The 19,619-nt window shown below is 39.4% G+C and overlaps 1 protein-coding gene across 1 annotated transcript; it reads right to left on the reverse strand.

The window, feature by feature from the left end:
* Window positions 1–489: 489 nt before the first annotated feature.
* LOC124117857 lies at window positions 490–14,164 on the reverse strand. Its single transcript, XM_046479884.2, has 12 exons — window positions 13,986–14,164; window positions 13,481–13,834; window positions 12,460–12,867; window positions 9,793–10,059; window positions 9,229–9,351; window positions 3,733–3,754; window positions 3,404–3,459; window positions 3,118–3,139; window positions 2,878–2,933; window positions 1,559–1,675; window positions 1,360–1,375; window positions 490–1,031 (listed from the first exon to the last, which is right to left on the reverse strand). The coding sequence occupies exons 1-12, from the start codon at window positions 14,026–14,028 to the stop codon at window positions 830–832; spliced, it is 1,686 nt and encodes a 561-aa protein (XP_046335840.2). The 5' UTR covers window positions 14,029–14,164; the 3' UTR covers window positions 490–829.
* Between the last annotated feature and the right edge of the window lie 5,455 nt (window positions 14,165–19,619).

Raw genomic sequence — 19,619 nt, forward strand, 5'->3', positions numbered from 1 at the left:
TCGAATCCGCAATCATAGGTTTCTGGCGTGCCCAAGGGACGCAACTGTGCACAGCGAATTGCGGCGCCTTAGACGACTGGGCCACCCGTGCCCCCAGTTAATTTAAGAACCTTATTTAAACTGTAAATGTATTTCAGAAAGATCATGGCATGTCAACTTAATACGTTTTTGTATGTCTTAACTGCTTTTGTGACCTCCACGAACACGGTGGTGACAAACAAAGGATTAAAATCAGGACGTATCAGGGATAACAGAGCCATGGCAACAGTCAAATGCAGGGCCTTAGACGACAGGACCACCCGCTCCCTTCTTACTTGAATTAGTAAGTGCCAAGATGCTATGAATATAGTGTTTCAGATTAATGAAAATATACCTATGAAAAGATGAGCTGTGTGATGATCACAAATAAGAAATAACAAATACAACAGGTAAATGTAATATTTATTGAAAAATTTATGTTTTACAAAATGATTGTTGTTTACATAATGTTGTATAGGAAATATAAGATAGAAGCTTCAAGGTTACAAGCTACCGCCTCGATCAGCGATGACAACGCACAGTACCTACATTTTCTTCTTTATTATAAGTCTTCATCACTGCATTGCACAAATTCGGCCATTCGCAAGTTCTGCAATGGACAAGCAAGTGTGCTGACGTGATATATCACACGACACAATCAACCATATTCCATAAATGTTAATATCAAACGCCAGGATCTCGCAAGTTTCCCTGTATCGCACATAGGGTTGTATATGGCTGCACATGGTACTGTGGCCCTCTGTAGAGGAAGCTGAAGAGTGGAGAGACGTGTAGATGTGGAACTGTTCCCTCATACGAGGCTGCACCTGTTACTGTGGTCCTCTGTAGAGGAAGCTGATGAGTTGAGACACGTGTAGATGTGAAACTGTTCCCTTAGTAGTCGTTCATAATCATGCAAGGATAAGGCATCCTCGTCATTGATGGAAGCGTACGGTGCATCACTGATGTCACGGGATAGTCTCTCCCCCACCACAGTGAGATATTCACCACATCTATAAATACAACATAACACTCTCATAAACTACAGATGACTTTGACTTCCACATACGTTGAATGATACATGTGTTTAATTGAGGTTGGCAATGCAAATATGCAATATATTTATATGGTAATATTTGCCCATCTTTCGCAATATAAAATACCAAATACAGGCATTGTTTATTTAGCTGTCAGATAGCTTGTGTAAATGAAGTTTCACATAATAGTGAGCACCTGAACAAGTTGTTCAGTTGGGGCTTGTCCTAATTGCAGTTAATCCATAGTTGAGACCTAACATGAAAACTCTGTTAATTTACCCGAAACATAATAAAATGCATGTACCTTAAGCTGTGTCCCTCTGGAAGTAAAAAAAGGTTGAACTTGTCAAATTATGTAACGAATAAGACTTTGTGCAATGAATTTTCTTTAAAAAATAGGAACAAAACAGGGCTGACGAACCCAAGACTTCAGCGTTTCCAGATACCCGAAAACCGTGAACTTATGGTTGATTGCATTTTAAGAGAGTAATTTGTTTACTCACCTTTCACGTCCTTGCAGCCAAGAATAGCAACTGCTGCAACAACAACTGTCACAGCGGTGAGTATAACAGAGTAGACGGCTACAATAGGGACGATGTCGTCTACGTTCACATCATCTTCTGGCGTAAGACAAAGGTTACTCACATGTATACTCAACATGATAATTCTCATGAGAATGCCAACCATGCATTACCGTATTGCAACCATTGGGGATTCACCACCTAATATTTTATGTTCATTTCAATATACATTTTAATTATCGGATATCAGAAATGTCCATGGATCAAACTATCTCTTCGGGTAACCTGGAACAATTAGCAAACTACGAACCCTATTTTTAAGCTGAGGAAACCCTGACTATATCACATAAAAGTGCAAAAAGAGAAGCGAGCAATTAGCAATGGATGAGGAATCGAATTTTCCCCATCACTCCAGCTTGGAAACGGTGAAAGAGTCTACATCGAAACGTCGCTAAATGAAATAAACCAGAATTTGTCATCCATAAAGTTGTATGTGTTGTTTTTCACTTACCAACTTCTCGAATGCCTATGACCGTTACTGCTATGCAGGCCCATGGATTGGTTTCTCAAACATGGCGTATTACATAACCCTTGTAATGTTTCATGATGGCTCATTTCTATGTTTAAGAAGTGTCGTTAAATATATATTATGGCTTTTAATAGTAAAAATACATATAACTAAAGGATGTCTGCTGTTGTATTAAGTGTAAGTTTCCTATTCTATGACAAGTATTATGAAATCTTTGTTATGTTATATAATTATCCACATGAAAAAAGGGGTTGCTGTACATTTTATTGCACGAGACACACTTATTAACTATGAAGGGAAAACATTCAGTTTCGCATAAAAGTGTAATTTATAGTATATAACGTTTCAATAATATTTTAACCACATGGATAAAAAGTGGATCTTTCACAAAACAACAATAAAATCTACATTTTAGTCTGTTAACTCTTTGACAAATAGACAACAACGAGCGAATTTACGTGTTTCCCTCAACATCTGTTGTGCAGTGACATTCTATGGATGACGTCAAGGAGTGCTACGACGTCACGCAACGAGGTTATAATAAAGGGAAATCTTGTAAAAAGAATGTTGCAGCACTACTCCTATTTGACGTTTCCGTAAGGTCGTAAAATGGGAATGAATTTGATTTGTATCTTAGTCTAAGCTTCCCGGCTTCAGGAGGGAAATAGATTGACTTAGATGGATTGAAGTCGTTAGAATAGTACCATACACATCAGTTCGAGTTGCGCGGTCATTACACAATCATACCAGTAGATAGCGGGAAGACACTAACCTTCTATCTCCTGGTAGCTACCTTCATTTTCCTCATCCCGGACATATGAGACCACGCTGATGGAAATGAATAATAATATTAAACATGATCTCGGACCGGATATGCTGTGATACACTATCAATTTACATTGTGCTCCAAACTGTATATAGTTTCACTCTCATAGCCATGCAAAGTCATAAATCACTGCGTAGAGTGTAACTATTTATTAACTTCACTAGAGGATCGATGGCATATACTCACCGATAATTAATGTATCCTCTCTCTGAAAGTAACAGTGTTCTGCAGTTAATTAGGTGTATGAACAACATATGACTCTTTATCATTGCATAGCTTCAAACTAATTGTAAATAGTTTCAACAATGATGTGACGCCAGCGTTATCCACATCATTTGAAGGATAAGGAAGCACTGTTTATTAACAGTGGTGCATTTGATGCTTTGTGATGACCTCTTATAAAGTTTAAGAAGCGTCATCCAAATTAATTGAAATTGCTTTTCAAATACTAATTTAGACTTACGCCACCAACCTTCTATTTCCTGGTAGCTCCCGTCTGTTTCAGCGTCCCGGGTATATGTGACCCCACTGAGGGGAAGGAAAGTGATTGGAATAGAAGGAACTTATCAAGGCAACTAGCAAGCAGATAATTTGTGTTGTTGTTGTCGTCGGTTTGTTGTTTTACGCCGCACTCAGCAATATTCCAGCTATATGACGGCCGAGATAATTTGTGACACAATCAATTTAGATTGTGTTCCAAATTGCATAGATACAGTTTTGTTCCTTTAGCCATGCACGTTGAAAACGCAATGTTTAGGTGAACTATTTCCCCACCAGACTTGATAGATAGCAGATACTCACTGGTTATGAATGGGTCCTCTCTCTGAAAGTTAGAGTTATGTGTAGATAATTATGTATAAAGGTTTCAAGATGAATAACGGATCAACTAATTAGGGCTCCAAGCCGAAAGGCTGTAGAGCCCTATTGTAATCGTTCGATTTATTATTATTATTATTTATTATTATTATTATTATTTATTATTCCGCCGATTTTTGTACCTGCCCTAGCAAAATAACCACCAGCTCGATTTTGTTCAAATTTTGTGGGTGTTTGTAGACCGTTGGGTACTAGTGCCCGCCAGAAAGCCAAGGCCGTAGGCCTAAAGGCCAAGGGCAGATAACTGAAAAACAAATATTTTTTGACGATATATTTTGCCCTGTTGCTCTACAACCGTTTGCCCGTTTACTTTCAAACCTTGCATGTATCTACTGCTTCAGTTGCTTGATATTTTTTGTTCTTTGACTTTGGTCATTGATCACGTTGTTTGGCAGCCATATTGGATTCAAGGTTTTGACAGGGTTTTATGGGCACCTGTCTTCAAATACTATCTCCTCTGAATCCGCTGCATGAAATGCTTCCAAATTTTCTGAGAATTGTCTCCACACACAACACAGCAAACTCTCATAGCCGTTTTGGGATATCTGTTTTAGTTGCGGTTGTATTGGATTTTGATTTTGATAAAAAAAATTACCGAAATTTTACTTTAAAGATCATATCTTGTTAGCTTGTTGACAGAAACTATTGCAAGTTTACATGAAGTTAGGTATCATATGCATCTTATTTTCTGTTCTTGGGTGCATGGAAAAAGTAACAACACTTGGTGGTAATATTTGATTAGAATTTGGGACACCCCTGGAACACGCCAATGTCCTTCAAATGGTGACTATCTTTTGACAGAGTTGGTACAAACAAACCCTTTGAGGATTCGAATATGTTTGATGTCGGAAATGGGTTTAAAACAGACTTAGCACACGCCAATTTCGTAGCGGCAATACCCTGCAAGTTGTGCCTACATGTGACGGATTTGGTACAAGGAAACCCTTTAAGGATTCGAACATGGACGTTTGTGCACAGTGTAACTTGGAGCCCGCCATTGCTGCTTGCAGCTTTAATTACTCGTGTTATTACATACCTTTGAAATAATAATAAATAATTTGAACTTTGCACAACATGTGCCTGTTTATCCAAATTTACGAAAAAAACGCGTCAAAGAAGTTCTACTTGTTATGAAGCCATAGTAAACACCTACAGAAGCCCGGCATCGTAGTTTCAAATAATCTTTTCTATCACAACTACACAAAATGGTTAGCCGATGTGAATGCCCTAAATAAAACATAACTCTATCTCGACAACTCTTTCATGTTGACAATTATGTTAGAGATGCTGAGATGATATATTGGGTTTAATGAGATAATAATAATAATAATAATAATAATAATTAAAGCTGCAAGCAGCAATGGCGGGCTCCAAGTTACACTGTGCACAAACGTCCATGTTCGAATCCTTAAAGGGTTTCCTTGTACCAAATCCGTCACATGTAGGCACAACTTGCAGGGTATTGCCGCTACGAAATTGGCGTGTGCTAAGTCTGTTTTAAACCCATTTCCGACATCAAACATATTCGAATCCTCAAAGGGTTTGTTTGTACCAACTCTGTCAAAAGATAGTCACCATTTGAAGGACATTGGCGTGTTCCAGGGGTGTCCCAAATTCTAATCAAATATTACCACCAAGTGTTGTTACTTTTTCCATGCACCCAAGAACAGAAAATAAGATGCATATGATACCTAACTTCATGTAAACTTGCAATAGTTTCTGTCAACAAGCTAACAAGATATGATCTTTAAAGTAAAATTTCGGTAATTTTTTTTATCAAAATCAAAATCCAATACAACCGCAACTAAAACAGATATCCCAAAACGGCTATGAGAGTTTGCTGTGTTGTGTGTGGAGACAATTCTCAGAAAATTTGGAAGCATTTCATGCAGTGGACTCGGAGTTGTTTGCGTTTGAAGACAGGTACCCAAAAGACACTGTGAAAACCTTGAATCCAATATGGCTGCCAAACCATTTGACCAATGACCAAAGTCAAAGAACAAAATATGTCAAGCAGCTCAAGCAGCAGATACATGCAAGTTTTCAAAGTAATCTGATAAGCGGTTGCGGAGCAATAGGGCGAAATACATCTTTAAAAACGTCTTGATTTTTAGTTATCTGCCCTTGGCTTTTGGGCCTACGGCCTTGGGTTTTTGGCGGGCACTAGTACCCAACAGTCTTCATACACATACAAAATTTGAACAAAATCGAGCTGGTGGTTATTTTGCTAGCTCTGGTACAAAAATCGGCGGAATAATAATAATATTAAATCAAACGCTTACACTGGGGCTCTTCAGCCTTACGGCTTGGGGACTCTTTAACAGGCTGTAACTTCTTTGTCAGTTGGGCTCCAGTCAAACGGATTAGCGTTCTGCGTTCGTCCGGACCCCGGGTTCCTGTCGTGCTAAACTTGTTTCCGACATCGTTCATATTCGAATCCTCAAAGAGTTTACCTGTACCAACGCCGTCAAATGTAAGGAACCTCTTGTGAGACATCACCACTACTAAATTGACATGTGCTTGGGTGTCCCAGGATGTTTTAACCAATTTCCAACTTCGACCATGTTCGAATCCTCAAATGGTTTGCTTGTACCAACGCCATCATATGTAAGGAACCGCTGGCGAGACATCACCACACGTGTCCTAGTGTGTTCTTAACCCATGTTTGACTTCGACCATGTTCGAATCCGCATATGGTTTGCTTGTACCAACGCCATCAAATGTAATGAACCGCTGGTGAGACATCACCACACGTGTCCCAGTGTATTCTTAACCCATGTTTGACTTCGACCATGTTCGAATCCCGAAATGGTTTGCTTGTACCAACGCCGTTAAATGTAATAAACCGCTTGTGAGACATCATGACATGTGTCCCAGTGTATTCTTAACCAATGTTTGACTTCGACCATGTTCGAATCCGCACATGGTTTGCTTGTACCAACTCCATCAAAAGATAGTCCACGTTTGCAGGCCATTGCCGCTACCAAATTGGCGTGTGCCACAGTTTCCCAGAGTGGACTAAATGCCGACCTCCATATTCTAATCCGCAAATGGTTTGCAAATGGTTTGCTTTTAACAACGCTGTCAAAAATAAGGTACCGTAGCAATTGGCAATTGAGAAATGAAGAATCAAGTCAGCGAGTCTGATCACCCAATCCGATTAGTCGCCACCTGTGACAAGCATAGTTGCCTCTTGAGACAAGCATCGTTTGAAAAAGGCCAATTCTAACTCTGGTCGTCAAGGGTAGTACACATAATATTGAACAAGGCTGTGGAGAACGCTAGGGTATCTGCAAAGCCAGTGAATGGGGGTTTATAGTAGATTTATGAGGCGCTTCCATCAGTATTATACTTGGGTGAAATTTTTTATCAAAATCAAAATCCAATATGACCGCAACTAAAAAGATATAAAAAAACGGCTATGCTCATTTGTTGTGTTCTGTATGGAGACAATTCTCAAAAAGTTTGAAATCATTTCATGCAGCGGATTCAGAGGAGATAGTATTTGAAGACAGGTGCCCATAAAACCCTGTCAAAACCTTGAATCCAATATGGCTGCCAAACAACGTGATCAATGGACAAAGTCAAAGAACAAAAAATATCAAGCAACTGAAGCAGTAGATACATGCAAGGTTTGAAAGTAAACGGGCAAACGGTTGTAGAGCAACAGGGCAAAATATATCGTCAAAAAATACTTGTTTTTCAGTTATCTGCCCTTGGCCTTTAGGCCTACGGCCTTGGCTTTCTGGCGGGCACTAGTACCCAACGGTCTACAAACACCCATAAAATTTGAACAAAATCGAGCTGGTGGTTATTTTGCTAGGGCAGGTACAAAAATCGGCGGAATAATAAATAATAATAATAATAATAAATAATAATAATAATAAATCGAACGATTACAATAGGGCTCTACAGCCTTTCGGCTTGGAGCCCTAATAATAATAATATGATAGACATTAAATTTACATGTTCAAACACTGTCTAGTTAATCCCTGGAATAAATTCAAATCATTTTACCTCATAAATGACAAAATTCAAACAATCTCAGCTGCTCTTTCATTAAGTCAGTTTCGCAATAGAAAATGGAATGTATATATCCGATATTGATTCTTTTGTCGTACTGTTTATGATTAGTTAATGCATACCTTGACGGTTATGTTGGAAATTACTCAGTATTGAAGGAAAGGAGAGCCAGGTTGACACTGTCAAGAAGATATAACCCTAGTTGCCTTTTATTCACCTCATCACCTCATCTAAGTTTACAAGTGAGCTTATGTCATTGTGTTCCATTTTCAACATCTCTTCGCTGACACACTGTTTTTATGAGAATGAAAGCTTATAATAATCACAGTAATAATAATCTTCCTTAAACGCTGGTGTCAGATTCTCCTTCTTCGCACGGACTTGGTTTTGATCCTTAACAGTGACTAATGCTGAATATCAAGGACAGGGAAACATGGCCTTCTTTTTGTTTATTCAAGATAAAATACAAGGAAGTAAACTATATAGTTGAAGAATAAATCCACTGATATCATAGGTCAAGCCCCACACATTCCACCTATCACCAAACCGTCAATGACATGCTGGTTTTATAGGATGAAACTTAGGGTAACAACAACTATATAATGTCTTCCATGTTTCACGTAATTCGTGTTCATCAATATCGTTTTCATTTAAGCTTTTACTTTAATACTGAGACTCGGACGAACGATTTTCGCATAACGTCACACAACCCTAACTATACACATCACATATCGTTATTGCATTGAATCTTCATGAATAACTTTAAATCCAGAATATATAGTGTACAGTTTGCAGTCAGAAAAGAAAATTGTTTCGTTGACATCAGTCGATCAGGTGAATACACGGCTCATTCGTAGTTAAACTAACTAAAGGTCAGTTTCTGATATCTTGATCAAGGAACCAGTGGTCAATAATGTGAACAACGACATACGCTGCCTGGTTTATGTGCACACAACCACTTACTTCACAAATCAAATTTAGGAGATAAACCTAGTGTGTGTTTAATATAGAGCTTTTGAAATTAGATTTGATACCTGAATATTTTATTCGAAACCGAAAGCAACAGCTCTTTACACTATCTAAGTATTTGTACGTCATGTTTTCCGCCTGTAATATACTGCCACACTTGCTGGGAATAATGTTGAAAACGCGACACGTTATTCAGCAACATTAATAAAGTAAGATCAATATTTGATATTGCCAAACGGGTGGGTTTCCGAAAGAAGTGCTTCTGATATTTTCGTTCGTGGTAATGTGGTCATCTGCCAAATCGTGGCCAAGAGTAGATGCGATACCGTCGGTGGACCAATCATAATGCAGGATTCTAAAATATTATGATAGAATAGTTTATGTGAGTCTCACGTTGTACTCATTCGCACTCACACCACACAGTATTACCTTCACCTGTCTGTTTTCTACGAACAGCAAATATGACGACCACGGCGATGACGACGATCAGCACAGAACAAACAGCAGCCACGTAGACGAAGGAAGCGACGCCACCTTCAGTAACCTCACGTGCTGGAACATTAAATAAATAACAAAAGCATTGTTTTGAATTCTAATGTTTCCGATATATAACATATGGAATAAGCGGTCACTTTAATTTCTAAATGTGGTGAACTTCAGTAAAATTGTCGCACATCTTACGAGTTATCGGAACAGTTTCGTTTGTCGAATTAGGTAGTAAATAAACAATCGATTTCTGTCTTTAATACAGATCTTTGTTAATTTGATTCTGAATGAACAGAAACGCTTTGCCATTTGAAAGAATCTCAAGAATCACATTGACATGATGTCACATCATCAGAATATAGTCAATATTACCTGTTTAAATGATTAATCATCTCTGTGGGTTTAGATGAAGTTGAAATGAATGAAAATGAAATTTGTCATTACAGGAGTTATCCAAATAAAAGTTACAGATTCTGTCTAACACCAGTAATGTTGTAGAAGTCTTACAGAACACGTCCAGCGTCAGGTTCCGTGATGTATTCCCATATCTGTTGTTGACGTGGCAGATGTACTGTCCAGACACAGATCTGTCTACAGCTGGTATATACAACACAGCCTCCCTATGTCCCATGATCTCCCTCTGTCTGGATGTGTCCCACCAGGTCACAGTGCAGGCGGGGTTACAGTCAGCAGAACATCTCACTGTGAGAGGGTCACCTTCTACTGCCTTTAGCCTGTCACTTGCACCGTTAAACTGTATCTGGTCAGGTCCAACTGGAATTTTTGATGTACTATGGTCAGAAGTTCCACACTGTATCGGAAACTAAACGGAAAATGCTACTGCACGCAACAGCGCATCCTTCTGATCCTAAATAATGTGATGTACGAGTACAGTTTGGTTTTGTAATATATGTGTAAATAGCGAGATAAACATGTGCGGTTTGTTTCTGTGACTTGTACGTGTGTGACTACTGGAAATACACATGTGACGGAGGGGCCAATATTGTAAAAGGGGGAGGGGTAGGATGGGGAAGGGGGGATGAGTTAGTGAATGAGTGATTGAGTGAGTGAGTGAGTTGGGTATAACAACGCTTCTAACATGATTCCATGATTATATCACGGTGTGTCGGCTTTATGTGGTAGGAAAGCCCGAAGTGAAGCAGGTCTTAGACGTTTGCCACTTCGGTGAAACCCACGAGCACGGTTATCGTGCTGACAAACCTAGAGACATAATCGGGGCGAACCTGGATTCGAACCAGCAATCAACTCTGCACAGCAAATCGCGGTGCCTTAGACGACTGGGCCCTGGAAGGAGGGATGAAAAGGAGCGGTTCAGTGAAGGGTTGAAAAAGAGGAAACGCTGTAATTTTCACGATCAATTAAGGTCAGTGTTTCTAGTTTAGGGATTACCCGATCATAAAATATTGAGGTTATACACACTTTGCATGATGACCTTGACCTTGACAGTCAACCCATCTTATTACAGAATAATCAGTTTTACATATGTAGTGTTGCTTAAGAGTATGTTGGTAAGTACGTATGTACGTACAAAATTGGAGCCAACATGTAACAAATGATTTCGTTGTAACGTGCAATGGCAAGATCTTATTTCATGTTTGAGACGTGTGAGGAGGTAGCGTAGTGGTTTAAGCGTTCGCTCGTCACGTCGAAGACTCGGCACAAAGATTATATTTTTACCTAAATTAAAAATGCACTGATGCTCTGGGCATTTGAATTTATCGAACCTCCAATCAGCAAGTGGATGTACAATTTTGTATGTGAACATGGAATTGATATGTTTCATTGCTAACAGACGGACCGACCTGTGGAGAACGGACGTCGGACGAAGCCCATTATACAATTTTACACTGACAAAAAGGGATCGTTTAACTGGTGATTAGCAACAGTGCATATAGCGTTCATATCTGATCGTACCTGCAAGGATTTCTTCCAGATAGAATGTATACAAGTATTCTCAGAATTCTCAGAAAAGAATTTACAAAGCATGTATCATAGCCTGCTGGAAAATTGTTGCTTTTGAAACAGGAGTAAACGTGGCGATAAATAATAACAGTAGCGCACAAATGACAAAGTCAAGATTAGGTAAGAGATATAAGTTTGCTTATGATCTAATACATGTTTATTTTATTACGGAATTTGCATTTGCAACGCGTGGGTGCGTTAGTGTGGCATGGCCGTTGTTTACAGTGAACAGGTAAGACGCACAAATCAGTATCACGCATGGACGCTGAGTTCAGGGCCATCAAACAATGATCGATCAATGAGTAATCGATTAAAAGTTGAAAGATAAATATTTCGTGGCCCAGTGATTGCCATCAAGCCAATCACAAGCGTTACAGGAAGAGCATTGGCGTCAGGTAATTGCGTCATTGGCGTCACATGTTCAGTGACAAGATTTCTTTCAGATCTTATAGATAAGTCGTGTCTGGAGAGGTTTACAATGGAAAGTTTGCATTCCTGAGAAGGTAAATGAAAGGTGTTTAAATATTTCAAGCTCGAGTTTTATGGGTCACTACATCGGTCTGTAGAAAGGACGATTTAGCATAGTAACTTACCCATTGTGAATTGGAATACATCCTTTCTACCTAGATTTTAAACACATGCAATAGATATTCTAAGAACAACAGTATACCATATTTTAAAATATGCTTCTTTAAACAGTTCCATTAAAAAAACACCGTCTCCTTGAAGCAATATATTGTTGTTGAGACTACATTCAAATTGCTAACACAAGATATCAGGTTAAACTGAGGTTTCACTATATGCTATTCAGCAATGTTCGTTCAACATGTCATGGTATTTGGTATATGTTTATTTGGTAATGGTTCACATATGTTTTATTTTTACCTTGATTTTAGATTTGTGCCTTACCATACTCATAACTCATCTAAAATGTATTTTTCACTTGTAAACATCCCTAGACTGCCTCCGTGGTCAAGTAGTAGAGCGTCCGCCCGGAGAGCGCAAGGGCCGGGCTTCGATCCGACACGACCCGCCGACATACTTTGATAATACTTCCGAACATAAACGTTATTATGAACAATGCACAATGCTTCAGAAAAATCAGTTCACACAAAACTGTCGCTTAGAATCACAGTTGCAAAGATAAGATACTTCCTTCACATACCTTAAACAAGGTAAGTGCTTACTCACACTGAACCTCCAGTACATGTCCGTGACTCCAGTCAGACTCCAGCCCCTCCTCCACAGCCTGGCAGGTGTAGATGTCTCCCTGGTCCCCTCTGCTGATGTAGGTTATTGTCAGGACATCTCCGCCTGTGTGAGACCCGTCACCAGATTCCAGCAGGGTCCTGTTCCTCCTCCAGGTGTAGATGTATCCCTGGTTCTTTCTGCTGATGTGGGTTATTGTCAGGTCATCTCCGCCCGTGTGAGACCCGTCACCAGATTCCAGCAGGGTCCTGTTCCTCCTCCAGGTGTAGGTCATGTTCAGTGGGGGGTGGTCCAGGGGCAGACTATGGGAGGAGGAGGAGCATGTCAGGGTGACATTCTCACCTGATACAGCATAGGGAGGTCCTGTGATGTTAGGTGTGGTCGGCTGCTCTGTTAAAATATTAATATTTCAAAATGAACCAGTCAACCAGGACCATAGAATTGTGTCGTTTTATATCTCGAGTAAATGGAATTCAAATTAACATCATGTTATATGTTATATCATGATGTCATGATGTTCGAACCTCGTTACACCTATATTTTATCACCAACAACCGTTGAGGGTATTACCCCAAATCATGTCGGTATTCCATGATTACACTTTACTCAAATTAAATTGTTTCAGTTCTTTTCTTCATTATGTTATGTCATGGAATTTCCTTTGTAGCCAATGGCAGGAGGTTTTGAAATCTTAAAATTACAAATGAAAGTGATAATTCCCATGGCACATTTCCCGTGACAAAACTGCGAGGCACAAGTGATGAATGTGACGAGCATGAGCTGCCTCGCGAAATACTTGAACCCTCCTGACCAAAGGTGTATGAAACATTAAAAAGTAACATACCACTCCTATCCTTATACTTCTAACGGTTTTACTTTCTTCCCAACTAAAGGGTCTGCTACCAATGATTACTTTCTGACATTGTTTATTTATTACCGCAATGCAGCTTAATGCACTTTCATTTCTTGGAATATTCTTCGGTTAATCACAGGTAATACTTACGTGACACAACGAGGATCTGCCTACATCCAGGTATTATCTGTCCATTGTTTCCTTGACAGTAGTAAGTACCAGCGTCCTGTACAGTAATATTGTAGATGGTAAACCTCAGCTGTCCAGTCTGTGATAGTGAGTCCTCCCCTGTGTATCTGATCCTGGTCGTGTAGCCGGTGTTACTGTTGTTCAGTACCTCTACACTGTGTGACTTAGGCACGACCACTAACAGTCTGCCAGCTACTGAACCATTCTTCCATACGTAATATAGGTGGCCGACATCAGCTGGGTTCATGGTCATGTCAACATCGTAGCCAGCACGTGTGACGGTGTGTGGGTATTCAGTTGTCATGGAGGCAACAGCTGCACACAAAACACATAAACGTCATAGACACGTATGTCGGTTAAAAGTTAATAGAAATATCAAATAATGCGAACTATTAAGGCAAAAATAAGTTTTAATAAGCACAGCTGAATATAATACCAAATTATGTTTACGAAAACATATACATACCACACACATATATTCCTCCGGCCACAACATAAAACAGAACCATAACCGTCACTGTGGTGAGTTAATACTGCCAGATCTGGTTTGTGATTTGTTTGTAAAGCCACACAATATTCAGTTTCGCTCCATAATATTTCCTTATAAAAGTTGGTCATTTCCCGTTGTACGTGAAGTTGGGGAAATGTATTACACGACACTGTACATATCTTTGTGTAGACATGCCCCCTGTGGACCCGGGTAAGAATAAGTTACCCCATCACTCTATTGTTTGTTTGGAGAGGCTCAGTGACTTGACTGATTGTGACTCACAGACAGCTTCCAATCACAGGTTTACCTTGCCCAGACTGAAGTTTCAAGCAGTCATGATGTAGCAGGAATATTGCTGACTGTGTCGTTAAAATAAGTATAAAATAGCTATGAATGGTTATGGCATTGAACTCTCGTTTCGTGTTAAGATAGGGGGGGGGGGGGGGGCTCAGTCGTATAAGGCGCCGCGATTCGCTGTGCAGAGTTGCATAGGGGCGCAACATTTCATCAGTTGATAACACAGACATGAGCACACTGAGACCCTAATTTGGCACTACTTTGTAAGTATTCCAGGTGTTCTGAATGATTATAGGGATACCATGTTACACGCTTCAATGTCTTGCGTTTTGTGAGGCTACAGGGAAACGACAACTGGTACATGTTTTCCCAGATCGATATATGCAATGTGTGTGAGAGAGGGGCCGTGCTAAAAATATTTAAGTGAAAGCGTGTAGCCCATCGGGTGCGTCGATAAAACATGGGTGGTATACACGTACGAGTTACCTCCCTTTAAACTATTTAAACCTCTTAAGTTGCCAGAGCGGTGCGCAAAACACAGTGAGTTGGATCTAGTGCTGCTTAAATGAGTTTCAGCTATATCATAGCGTGTCTGCTTTGTGTGAGTAAATTTAAAATCATGACTTTAGGATATATGCACGCAACTCTTTCAAGCAAATTGCGGTGACTTATACCACACATAAGATGTTATCTCATTCCGGTCGTTGGTTGATCCCTGGCCGCATCATGACAGATGATGTTAAAGATGTTACCTTGTTACCTTGGCTGACGCTCGATGTGAATGGTATACATCAAGAAGCGGTCGTTCAGGAGTCAGTAGCATGTTTCATTCTGGTTGGTTGATGTTGGTTTGTTGTTTAACGTCGCACTCAGCAATATTCCAGTTATATGACGGCGGTCTGTAAATAATGCAGTCTCGACCAGACAATCCAGTGATTAATATCATGAACATCGATAACTGACCGAAGACTGAAGTGTTGCAGGACTCTTACCACTTTATTGAAATCCACGATCACGGGTATAAAGCTGACAAACCTGGACACACAATCCGTGAGACTTTGATTCCTGCAGGCCAAAGTGACGCCACAATTTCAACTCATTTGTCCATTCGTCACCACTCGCCCCTTTCCGTAACCCCTTACGATCAATTTATTTTATAGACGACAATACAAAAAACAATCTGAATGCCCGTAAAGATTGAGGTACTTTGATAAAAAAATAATCCAGTACTTAACTCAATTATGGCATAATGTGATAATTTAAAATTATAAATAGTCAATTTGATATTAGAATGCACATGGTTAAGAGAATTGTGTTGTGTGAGTTGTAAAGACATATAAGAGTCATGCATGGTGAGATTTAAATCTACACACGTGCGTTTGTTTACATTCAGTTAATGGCTCAATTTACAACAATGTGTTCTTCCTTTGAGTTTTAACTGGATCTCAAAACTGAATACAGTTTAATGTTCATTTGAATATGTACTATGAAGCGAAAAGTATTCTGAAGTAGATAAAATAGCCACCAGTTTCAACACAATATATATTCATTTATCATATAATGGGTAGGTATCTCGGCGGGATAAAGGTGGCGAGACGTGTAGATGTGGAACGGTTCCCTCACATATGGCTGCACCTGGTACTCTGGTCCTCTGTAGAGGAAGCTGAAGGGTTGAGAGACCCGTAGGTGTGGAACTGTTCCCTCACATCAGGCTGCACCTAGTAGTGTGGTCCTCTGTCGAGGAAGCTGAAGGGTTGAGAGACGTGTAGATGTGTAACTGTTCCCTCACATCAGGCTGCACCTAGTACTGTTGTCCTCTGTAGAGGAAGCTGAAGGGTTGAGAGACCTGTAGGTGTAGAACTGTTCCCTCCCATAAAGCTGCACCTGGTACTGTGGTCCTCTATAGAGGAAGCTGAAGGGTTGAGAGACCTGTAGATGTGGAACTGTTCCCTCACATCAGGCTGAACCTGGCACTTTGGTCCTCTGTTGAGGAAGCTGAAGGGTGGAGAGACGTGTAGATGTGGAACTGTTCCCTTACATTAAGATGCACCTGGTACTGTGGTCCTCTGTAGAGGAAGCTGAAGGATGGAGAAACGAGTAGATGTGGAACTGTTCCCTCTCATAAAGCTGCACCTGGCACTTTGGTCCTCTGTTGAGGAAGCTGAAGGGTTGAGAGACGTGTAGATGTGTAACTGTTCCCTTACACATGGCTGTACCTGGTGCCGTTTTCCTCTGTAGAAGAAGCTGAAGAATGAAGAGACCTGTAGATGTTGACCTGTTCCCTCAGCAGTCGGTTACTGTAACTAATTACATATTCCTCATTAACGTTAATCCAATTGATAAAGGACATCTACTTAATATATGTCATCACCAGAAACACATTTTGTTAACACAAATGAGGCACCTATCACGTATATATGTTGGATTGTATGTCATCTGATTTTTAAAAATGTCTATGAAAGAAAGCTTTGCTGATATCGTTTAATTATATATATACCTCATGCCATGACCATCTGTAAATAAACATTGTTTCATAATAAATTAGTTTGATGTACTATTGTTACATGTAAATCTACTAATTCTATCTAAAACAAGAAACTATTACATCTGAAATGTGTAATTCAGACCTATAATTAATGTTGTTGCTTGATAAGTTACCTCTAAATCTACAGATCAAGGTTTCAGCCAGTTAACTCTTACAATATATTTAGAATTTGATGAATATTTTCTAAAATATTTGTTCGGGCTAAAGGTGACACTAAATCAAAACTGTCAACGTTTTGTTCCAACAAATCCAATGCTACAATGTTTACCGTTGTTCAGGATATTGTAGGGTATACTATTTATATTATCCTGAACTGTTATGTACCCATTGCGTGTTAAACGAAATGACACATTCAACAGGACTATGTTAAGATTAACAGGAATATCTACCAAAGAAGACTTAGGTGTGTACCAGGAAACTTTAGCAAACACATCCAGGAATATTCATAGCGTAGTTGCTATGGCTAAAAATGTACATAAAGACATGCCAACATTTCACCAATAAGTCCCTGATCCTGTTCTGACTAGGGCATATATTGATAACTTAAAACGTTGAGGTCACTATATTGGTATGAATTCTAATTGAAATACAACTATTGCTTTAAATATATTAAACGAAAACGTTTTTTCCTCTATTGAAATACACGAAACAAGTTATAATTACTTAGCCCAAGGCCTCTCTGAAAACAAACATACAAGAAATGACAGGCGAAGACATATATGCGTAGATATTAAAGGAATGGAAAGTAGTATGGATCTTTGAGCATGTGGTCATCTTGTTTCCCTTTTTCATTAATGACTTGTCAAATTCATAATACAAAATATAAAAACGAGCTTAAATAACTTCTTGTATGCCCATGGGTGAAGAAAAAGTGGCGCTTTAAAGAGGTGTCCCCAGCTTGAGTAAAACCTTCATATATAAATTGACCTGTGACGATCCGCGTTAGAATTGTTCTTCAGCAACTCAAGCTTGCCGTCATGCTTGCCGTAAGAGGCGACTATGCTTGTCGTAAGAGGCGACTGATGGGATCGTTTGGTAAGGCTCTCTGACTTGTTTGATGCATGACATCTCATCCGAATAGCGTGGGTCGATGCTCGCGATGTCAATCATTAGTTTGTCTTGTCCAGACTTGATTACTTACAGACTGGTGTCATGTAGCTAAAATATTGCTTAGTGCGGCAATAAACAACAAACAAACATATATAAATTATGATAATATATTAGTGGGTAGCACCTATGTTTTAAAGAAAAATGATACTATCTTTCTTTTAAAATAATATTGAACATGTTATATATCAACAAAGTTTCACATTATTATTCAGAATAAAAACATGTCGGAGTTCGTGTTTGTGTGATTGTTATGATTTACGTTGGCAAAATTAATAATAAAGAAGAAATTGTGTGCACCACAACTGAAATTGCATCCAGTAAAATAGAAGTTAATTTGTTCTGCCAATAGAGCAATTTTATTATTGGGTTGTGGCCCTGCAGTGATGAATAAAACAAATTAGCATAGAACAGATACAGATGTCTTCATACAGAACATGCTAGAAGCTTCATATACCACCTGTGCACTATAAAGATATGTTCGTACCTGTACTGATGATCTCCTGGAAGGTAGATGAGTTATGCAGTAAAGGTACATCGCCGAGAGCACTTACAATGATCAATAATAATTTTCATAAAATGTCACCATCAAATATCAAAAGAAGCTGGTTGATAGTAATAGCATGAAACACACACAAACGAACAAACACACACACGCAAACACACGCACGCACACACACATACACACACGCACACGCACACACAAACACACACGCACACACGCGTGCACACACACACGCACGCACGCACGCACGCACACACACGCACGCACGCACACACACACAAACACACACACACACATAGATACATGTATTCTTCAAGATGACATGACCTTTCTTCCCTCTTTTGCCACAAACACGTATCACGACAACAGCAGCAATGAGGACAATCAGGGAAGAGCAGACAACGACGACAGGTACAGCGACGGTTGAGACAACAGGCCCAGAATGTGAACCAGCTACAAGAGAACGAACTCAAAGATACATTTGTCAGCATTGAACCGATAGTACCAAACAGTGCCATTATAATAGCGCAACCATATCTTGCAATCTGTTTGAAAGTGGTCCCAAAGATGTATGTGGAGTCATAAAACGCCGTTTATATCGCAATTTATGTGTCGCTTGAAACACAAGTTACTGTTGCAGCAAGATGTGAAGTTCCAATATTTACCAGAGTTGTTTCATAACGCATACTGGTCGATTATAGCAGCAATATCTTTAAAAGTTTTCGTTTTGTCCTTTTGGTGTTGCCATTGTAATTACTTTGCAGTAATATGTATTGATGTGTATACCTTGTTAATCATATAATACATTTTTTTGTTATTTGTTGGTTTCACACTAATTTCGGTAGCGTATAAATTTCTGAATTAAGTTATTGTTTCAATTTGGATATTTGATATAACTGGAACACATGGAATTATGCTTTTTAAGTAACAGGTAAGATGTGATTCATATCAGATTATGTAGTTTAATTTCAATACAATCTTATAATGTATATCCAGCTTCAGGCTCCTTGATGACATGCCTTTTGTATTGTTGACGTGACACGAGTATTGTCCAGACACAGATCTGTCTACAGCTGGTATATACAACACATCCTCCCTATGTCCCGTGATCGGCCTCTGTCTAGATGTGTCCCACCAGGTCACAGTGCAGGCGGGG

Source organism: Haliotis rufescens, unplaced genomic scaffold (assembly GCF_023055435.1).
Source record: "Haliotis rufescens isolate VD_foot unplaced genomic scaffold, xgHalRufe1.0.p SCAF_18, whole genome shotgun sequence".
NCBI classification, from domain to species: domain Eukaryota; kingdom Metazoa; phylum Mollusca; class Gastropoda; order Lepetellida; family Haliotidae; genus Haliotis; species Haliotis rufescens.

Bases quoted from the DNA above. Each gene is read 5' to 3' on its own strand.
- LOC124117857 (XM_046479884.2), bottom strand. From the start codon at position 14,028: ATGGTTCTGTTTTATGTTGTGGCCGGAGGAATATATGTGTGTG. The intron at 12,868-13,480 runs GTAAGTATTACC...ATATTTTAACAG, and splicing joins GCAGATCCTCGTTGTGTCAC to AGCAGCCGACCACACCTAAC. The intron at 3,140-3,403 runs GTTGGTGGCGTA...TGTTACTTTCAG, and splicing joins GAGCTACCAGGAAATAGAAG to AGAGAGGATACATTAATTAT.